Source organism: Epinephelus moara, chromosome 5 (assembly GCF_006386435.1).
Source record: "Epinephelus moara isolate mb chromosome 5, YSFRI_EMoa_1.0, whole genome shotgun sequence".
Taxonomy (NCBI): domain Eukaryota; kingdom Metazoa; phylum Chordata; class Actinopteri; order Perciformes; family Serranidae; genus Epinephelus; species Epinephelus moara.
Window position 1 is genome coordinate 3,829,241 of NC_065510.1, and position 8,894 is coordinate 3,838,134.

The 8,894-nt window shown below is 41.8% G+C and overlaps 1 protein-coding gene across 1 annotated transcript in view; it reads right to left on the reverse strand.

Annotated features, from left to right (window-relative positions):
* tpcn3 (two pore segment channel 3) overlaps positions 1-8,894 on the reverse strand; it is a 33,158-nt gene that overhangs the window by 8,262 nt on the left and 16,002 nt on the right. The window contains exons 8-10 of the mRNA XM_050044856.1: positions 7,952-8,096; positions 6,394-6,579; positions 3,409-3,438 (exon numbers count right to left, since the gene is read on the reverse strand). Coding sequence (XP_049900813.1) covers positions 3,409-3,438; positions 6,394-6,579; positions 7,952-8,096 — 361 coding nt within the window. The remainder of the gene's footprint in view (positions 1-3,408; positions 3,439-6,393; positions 6,580-7,951; positions 8,097-8,894) is intronic.

Genomic DNA, 8,894 nt, shown 5'->3' on the forward strand with positions numbered 1-8,894 from the left:
CGGTCCTTCGGTGGCTCGCTGAACTCTTGTGCTTGTGAACATAGTCCGACTAGAAACACGTGTAGCGGTACAAAATGGCTCAAGTCGCTGTAAGTCCTTCATTTCCACAATCTTGTGGACTGAGCACACGTTTGATAAAACAGAGTTTAATCTCTCTGAATCCATTTTCAAGCTCTCTGTGTGTTTGTTTCCTTTCCTTTTAAAAAATGCAAGAGGCGTTGCTTTGTTGCCGGACGTTTTCGCCGGTGTGTTAAACACACTTTAGAAAGGAGTGTCCCCAGACTATCAGAAGGTGGAGATCTCTGATTGTCTGGTGGCGAGACTAGTGGAAACATGGATACTTCACACACAGAAGATCTATACAATCAGCACAGTTTCAAGATTAGAGTCACCAATTCAGTATCTGACCAAATGTCTCCCCTTCTGTTCCTGAGATATGACGTTAAAACATGATGATGTCACAGTCAAGCTGACCTTTGACCTTTGACCTTCATTATTTGATCCTGTTAGACATTTGCATGAGATTTTGCCATAATTAGTTATGAATTCTGGAGTTATGGCCAAAAACATTTTTTGTGAGGTCACACTGACCTTTGACCTTCAACCACCAAATTCTAATCAGTTATTTCTTCAGTCCAGGTGGACGTTTGTGCCAAATTTGAGGAAATTCCCTTGTGGCGTTTGAGATATGATGTTCATAAGAATGGGACGGACGGATTGACAACCCGAAAACATAATGCCTCAGCTACCTCTGGTGCGGAGGCATAAACACTGAAACAATCTGATGTTTGCTCATTCACATCATGTACAGTTAGGAAAAGGTGTTTGTGCGCTCAGCGAGCAATTTTCATTGAGGGTGCCTTTAATTATCATTATTATCATTGTTATTATTATTTATTCTATTTTGCTAAATTATCTTTACTGCTGAAAAATAGAAAAAAAAATGTCGGCAAAACTGTAAATGTGATCGTATAAGCAGCTGAAACTGACATATAAAGTAAGAGGGCGCCATCTTTGACTCTGTGTCCAGTTCTTATGATACATCCATGAAACATCCAAATGTCTCTGACTGAAGTCACTGCAGCTGCACTGCTCACCAGCAGGGGGCGCATAAGTGCAACTGAAAACAAAGAAAACATCAAACGCTGCTGCAGAAGAGTTCAGATGGCTCAGAGTTTAACACAGTGTCCTCTTTATTAGGTACAACCTGTACAGTCTACCACAGTACAATGTTCTGCCATGAAGTTATGAAGCTTATAATGTTCAGTTTGTGTTGACAGTGTTTTAGAGGAGCTAAAGGACGAGTCTGTGATTCTGGAGAAAGACTGTTGATTTTTGAACTCTGCACCCCAAAAAATGCACCAGTCGTGTTAGCCCTCCTTCAGAAGCTCTGCTGATATCTCTGATGTTATTTATGTTTCAGAAGAAGAAGGAGCGCAGCCAGCAGAGTGACGTCGGACTCCGCTCTAGCCGCTTTGTTTGTTTCCTGTTTACAGAGCGGAGCTGTGTGTGAGCGGCACATGCACCGAACCGACAACCACTGAACTGCGAGGAGATCTGCGCTGAATGTGACAAAGTGAATTCAGCCTCTTTTACACTGCACGTTTAAGGCGGGAATGTCACTCTGTCATGCCGCCTTGCTGTTCTGTGTTACAGGTATGAACACAAAATGGGGGCAGTGGAGGAATTTCCACCAGCAAAAGAAAAAAAAATGCCAAAAAACAAAACAAAACACAGGCTTAGAGCCATTAAAACAAAATGTACTTTACCAGAAAACCTGAACATCCGACTCCCAGGAGGATCTTTGAGTTCAACCAAACGCTAAATTAGACTTTTATAGACGACCAAAACGCTACAATTAACTTAAACAGTGACAGGTTCACCTTAATGTAACCACTATGTGCGATATATTGATTTATTTTCAGGCAAGATATAAATTTAGAAAACATTTATATCGATATAGGGTCAAGTTGCATCACATGATGACACCATGTTCATCTCTCCTCTCTCACACAGGTCCGCTCCCTCACTCACTCACTCACTCACTCACTCGTTCTCCATCAACACTCCAGAGACACAGAGCTGCTCCTCTGTTTAATCTGTCTGGTCATTAGTCTACAGTGTGACATCGGTCTGTGTGCTGCACGTGCTGCGCTACATCAGTCTGTGACATGAATGAAATGAGCGCAGCAGCACACGTGCAGTACAGTGATGCGCTGCTAGTTTGTGTGTGAGGTGGATCATCGCTGTTCTTCTTGGTAGTTGTAATCTACTGTGTGACACTGAGACGGCGCCTGGACGCAGGAGACAGATGGGATTTAAAAATGCAGACGTTTCATTTACAAGACGTATTTAAGGAGGACAGAGTGTCTCTGTCTCCGTCCCTCCCTCGGCCTCTCTGTTGATGCTCTGTGCAGAAATAAGATTCAAATATGGAAGTTGTTTTCCAGCACTAGATTCATTTGAAAGGCCGACAGACTTTTTTAACTCCGCCCACAAATATTTTTAACTGTTTCAAACCTACCTGACACTTTTACAGTCATGTTCCAGGTCAGTGTCCTGAAGCTGCAAACCTTTAAACCTCTGTAGCTCCAGTGCTGTGTGCACAGAGTGAACGTGCAGCCCTGCTGTTTGTTTGAGATCATATTTCACTGACATGTTGTGCAGCTGTTTGTTTTCTAACAGGGAAAAATCTCTGTCTTTGCATTTTATTATGATCACAGTCTGTTTTTATAAAAGTGATATTGGCATCTCAAATGTGGCTCTGACCTGCAGCTGAACATGGAGCTCATTCACAGAAAATACAGAGATATGAATTTTTGTCCATATCGCAGCCCTACTGAAACGATTTCCTTTAAAACACATAAGTATTGCTATGTTAACACAGAGCATCCACACACTTACACAGATACGTTACATTTGCAGTTTTTGGCGCTTTAGCATTGGCTTCATTTTTTGAGGGCCGTCGCTTGGATTACGACAAAGTCAACAAAACAAAACTGAACATTATAAACGTTGTAAAGACAGATGATATGGCAGAACTGTTTTACTGGATTGCATTGGATTGTGTAGGTGTACCTAATAAAGTGGCCGCTGTGTGTAAAAAGTCTGAAAGAAAAACTGACACCATGAGCAGCAGGCTGGCGTCCTGTTGGTGACCTGCAGTTAGTCTGGCTCACAACTTTGGTTTTCGTCTTTCACCATTTTCATTTTTTTCTGTTTGTCTTTTTCCTTTCAGACTTTTTGGCCCTAAACCGGCTCCACAGTTCAGAAGCTGTTTTACTCCATCATGATACAAAACTAAAAACAGTAGCTGGATAAAACTGCCGCCTGAAGCGTCAGTGAGCTGGTCCAAGCGCTGACAGGCTGAGGAAGCAGCAGATGATGGAACTGAAACATGTTACATACCTCATACTTATTACCTGCGATGAAGATAAGCTGTGTGAAATGGACGTGACACAGCTCATTGATTTTACATCTGGGAATGTTTTCATTATGAGTTTCATCAGCGAATGTTTCCTCCCATATCGGAGGACATTCTGCAAAACACTCATCGACTTTCAAACACACTTTCAGACAAATATTGAAATATGTAATCTTGTTATTTTGTACTGAATCATCAGGCTGTTCTCATAAACTAAACCAAAATTCGTATGTGTCCCAGGTAATGTTCAGCCAGTCATTCATACATAACCCATGAATTCTGGAAGGCTGCAGCCACGTGACCAGTGTGCTGATGGGAGTAAAGGAGGAATTAGTCCAGGTAGGAGACCAGTTGAGATGGTGGATGGATGCTCCTGAAGAGACCGGTTTTTGGAACCGTGTGAACTTTGAGTCATTTTGCGGGACGTCCTCAACATGTTTATTTTCCTAGACCTAACCTCTGTAACTTTATGTTAAAGCTGTGATGTCATTCCTAATTCAAAGGATATCAAACAATCCATTGTTTGAGGATAAGCTGAAATCATTCACATTCCCTGCGTTGACCCAATATCAGGTAATTATGACTTCAGAAATGTCAATGAGGACGTATATATACAACTGTTCAACATAAGTTTACAACAGCTCAGTAACGAACCCTGTCGCTGTAAAATAAACTGCTCATAAGTTAAAGTTAAGATCAGTTTAGCAGGATGTGATGAACAAAGTTATCAAAACTGTTTCTACCGGTGAATCTGACAAGAATTTTCAATTCGTCTTTGAGTGCAACTACGAGACTGTCCTCCTCCAAAGTACGACTACATCGGACAATTCTGCAGCTTGTTACGATCAATATTTACGTTTACTGTTGAGCCAAGTTCAGACCAAAGATTCACAACAACACAAGTTGAAACACACAACTACTGTCAACACTAAAAATCTGCAAGTGACCACAATGAATACTCTCTGTACTTCTGATCTGTAACGCTGACAGGAAGTGACCACCGTGAGACGGCGTATCATCTCTAGTCAACAACTCTCTGTGCTTCTGATCTGTAACGTCGACAGGAAGTGACCACCATGAGACGGCGCATCATCTCTAGTCAACTTCCGTTCCGTTAAGCACATACAGCCAGCAGCAGCGACCCACCATCTGACACCAGCACACCGTGAGGACAGAAACAGAGGGCTCTGTGGGGACGGAGCACCTGCTGCAGCAAGCCAACACACCGTCTGTGGTCATTATGACTTGACCAGCATGTGAGCAAAAGAGGAAGTCAGGTATAATTAGCAACAAAGTCCATGTAGGGAGGAGCTTGGGGTGGATAGATTGGTCAAACAAACACGGACTTTAACACAGGAGACAGCTGCTAAGGTCCTCTATGAAGTCAATGTGGAATTATTTTCCCTTCACATGACACAGGAACGGAACTACGTCCAAACAAGTACGTATCAAACTTACAAATTTTCACAGGAACCATGATCTTTCCCTGAACCTGACCTAAATAAGCCAAACATTAACCACATGTTTAAAACTGTTACATTCAATTACAAGGACGCGTTCATCTCCTGCCGCCAGTACAGGCGTTACTTATACAATTTTCCTGTGGTCGTATTAAAAGGTGGGAATAAATGATTTTTGTGGTTGTATGAGTTGGAGGACTTGTTGGTAACTGCTTCTGAGGTGACGTCTGCTGTGTTATTTGGGAGAATTTAGGGTTTTAAAAACCTGGTGCAGTTTACACTCTCCAGTTAATAACTTAAACACAAAGCATGTTTTATGGTTTGAGTCCAATATTTCTTTGATTAATTTCAAATAAAAAATAAAGAATAACTGATCAAAATAGAATGACTGCTTCATGGTTGTTTGCCTCCGCAAACCTGTCAAGTTGCAAAAACATGAATGCTTCACACACAAGATTAGAGTCACCAATTCAGTATCTGACCAAATCCCCTTCTGTTCCTGAGATATGACGTTAAAACATGATGATGTCACAGTCAAGCTGACCTTTGACCTTTTGACCTTCATTGTTTTATCCTGTTAAACATTTGTGTCAAGTTTTATCATAACTAGCAAAAGAATTCTTGAGTTACGGCCAAAAACATGTTTTTCTTAGTGAGGTCACACTGACCTCTGGACTCTGAAAATCTGATCATTTCATTCTCTACTAAGTGTGGATGTTTGTGCCAAATTTGAGAAAATTTCCCCAGGTGTTCTTAAGATATTGATTTCATTAGAATGAGACGGATTTGAGGTCAAGGTGATCTTGACCCTTGACCACCAAAATCTGACCAGTTCATTCTTGGGTCCAAGTGAATGTTTGTGCCAAATTTGAAAAAAATCCCTCAAAGCCGTCTTGAGATATTGTGTTCATGAGAAAAAGACAAACAAGGTTGCACTGACCTTGACCTGTGACATTTGACCACCAAAAACTATTTACTTCATTGTTAAGTCCAAGTGGACGTTTGTGCCAAATTAAAAAAATTCCTTAAGGTGTTCTTGAGATAGTGCGTTCATAAGAACTGGATAGATGGACCCAAAAACATAATACTTGTGTTGCCAATGTAGAGGCGTTGAAGTGAACGATTCAATATGAGCAGTTTCTGACGTTCAGACACGTGTCAGGTGTGAACACCTGAGGAGGCAACAGAGGAATATCAAACTTTAAACATGCTTCATGTGAATTTTACTATTTTCTATAATGTCTTTTGACTCGTGTTTATTGTTACGCACCAAAACACAAAGACAGATTCCTCGGATGTGCAAACCTGCTGGGCAATAAAACTGTTTCAGGTGTGATATCTCTTCTTCACTTCATTCAAATTAACACTTGTTGAACTTTATCTCCAGCAGCCTGGAGAAAAACTGCAGTGTTACCCAGAATCCTTTGCTCATTTGGACCCTAACCCTAACTCTATCAGACAGTAAAGATGACGTCAGGGTGCAGATGGTGTGCGTCAGCTCTCTCTCACCAGTTCCAGAAATTGTGTCTGGAGAAGAACGCTCTGGGCTCGAAGACGTAGAGCTTCAGCAGGATCTCCAGCAGGTAGAGAGCCAGGAAGACCCACTCAGAGTTCGCGATCATCGGATTCTCCTCGTCCAGGCCGATGAATACGGCGTTCACCAGAATGATGAGGTCGTACACGATCACAAAGGCCCTGAAACACACACACACACATACACAGAAGCACTCCAGTGTGTCTGTATCAACCTTTACGATGTGTTTCTGCAGGTCATAGTTCATTTTCACTGAACGTTCTGAGGGTTTAGAGAAACTCTGAAAATGAATGTTCGTGTCAGATTTCAGACTCCGATGCTCAGAATGTTTCCTGGACATCACAGAATATTGATTTATTGTGTCAGTCGGACTGAAACCAGACTTTTAAAATCCCTGTGAACATGTCAGTGTGAGTGAAATGGTCCTGCAGTGAATGTGTCACAGTGGGACTAACACACCCAGATCATGTGACTCCTGCATGTATACAGTCAATCAGACCCAAACTGGCCGAGGCGCTCTGAGCATGCTCCACAGTTTCCGCCCCGGGCTTTGACCCGGAAGTCCAATAGCATTAAATGTGTAAGAGAAGAAGAAGCCGGTAACAACATGGAGAAATCTACATCCAGAGCCGTGACTTTTTGGACGGACCAAATGTACAGAGCTGTAAAGTTGTCCACCATGGTACCAGTTAGCTGCTAGCTAACCGTAGCTAACTTGTTTGTCCATTGTTTGGTCTGTGACGTAATAGGTCAACAGGAAAAAGGTCCAATACTAACAAGCTGAAAGGGGGCATATCTCCACCTATCGTAGAGGAGTCGCACATACTTGGCTCAATAAACGGATTCCCCTCCCGTGCTTGTATACTGGGACAAGGACAGTAGGCCAGTTAGATGTCCTCGTCCAGCTGGGACTGGAGCTCCACTTCACTGTGACTGGAAATGTACGAAGTGGTTCACAAAGTATTTCAGCTCTAAAAGTTTCTGTTCAGTCTGAGAGAAGTTTCCTGAGTCTGTCTCAGAGTTTCTGAACAATAAGGAACTTGAGTCGAGTTTGAGAGAATGAGACAGACCAGATCACAGTGACCTTTGACCTTTGACCACTAAAATCTAATCAGTTCATCCTTGCATCAAAGTGGACGTTTGTGCCAAATGTGACGTTCATGAGAATGAGACAGACAACCTGAAAACATGACACCGCCGGGCGGAGCTATCGCCAGCGCAGAGGCATAAGAATGTGGTGCAGCATCTTTGGCTGTCTGACAGACTTCTTCCTCAAACCAGGACGCTCCTCAGACCTCCGTTTGTTTGACAGTTGATGTCGAGTGAACAACACAAACTGCATTAAATACACAGAGCTGCTTTCACGGCCGTCACTGAGTCTCCAGGTAAAATTGGTGCCAAGTGTAGAAGATGAGCACTTTATAAAACATCTCAAATATTTCACGACATCTGTCAACATAACTTTATAGATACCCGTTGCTACAGAGTAATCATGTATAGATACAACTTTGTCTGTCTGTCTGTCTGTCTCACCGGTGTTGGACCAATCGGCAGAGCAGGCGGCTGGGGGCCGACTGGTAGAGGGCGGGGCACACACTGTTGAATGGGTGTGGTCTGGACTTGAGTGTGATTACCTCGATGTTCAGGAGGTCGGCCAGCTGGACGAACGCCACCTTACCTGTCAATCAAAAAAATAAAACATAAATCATGATCAAAGTTTCTGCGGTGACGTTAAAGAATTTTGTTGTGGCATAAACACGACTTATAATAAGAGAGACTCAGACATGAAGCTGCACATTTGAGGGTCTTTTAATCTCAAGAGAAAAGACTTCGTTTAACATGACGATTTATAGTGTGTGACAAACAAGCATTGTGGGTGCTGTGGGTTCTTCCCATCACTGCACCTACTGCCCCAAGTGTTATTTCCTCATGTTGGGACCGGACCTCGTAACAGGCCTCCAATTTCAGTATCAGATAATTAATCATTATTAACAATAATAATGATTAATTATGTTAGATTATGTGACATAACTGACATTACATCACCTCGTGGGGCACCAGTCCTGGAAGGGGAAAAATGATAGCCAGTTGATGATATTAGTCTCATAAAATACACTTTACTATTAATTTGCAACTCTGATTAATAGTTAAATTAATAACTATAACTAAAGTTGCCATATTAATAGTAAAGGTTGAAGGATGTAGGAGTTGTTGACACAGCAGAGGATGACTTTAATGATATATTTGGCAATATGACAAATAAGTAAAAATAACTGTGTTTTTTAAATTAATTTATTAATTTAAGAAGATAGAATATCAACAGAATCAGTGATGTAGTTTCACAGTTTGCTTCAAATCTTCAGTAAAAACTAAAATGATGTTTCATGTCTTCAGTTTGTGAACAACAACAGTAACTCAGAGTCAGATTCAGATCCTGTCACAATATTAATAGTTCAACTAAATCAAATCTACCACT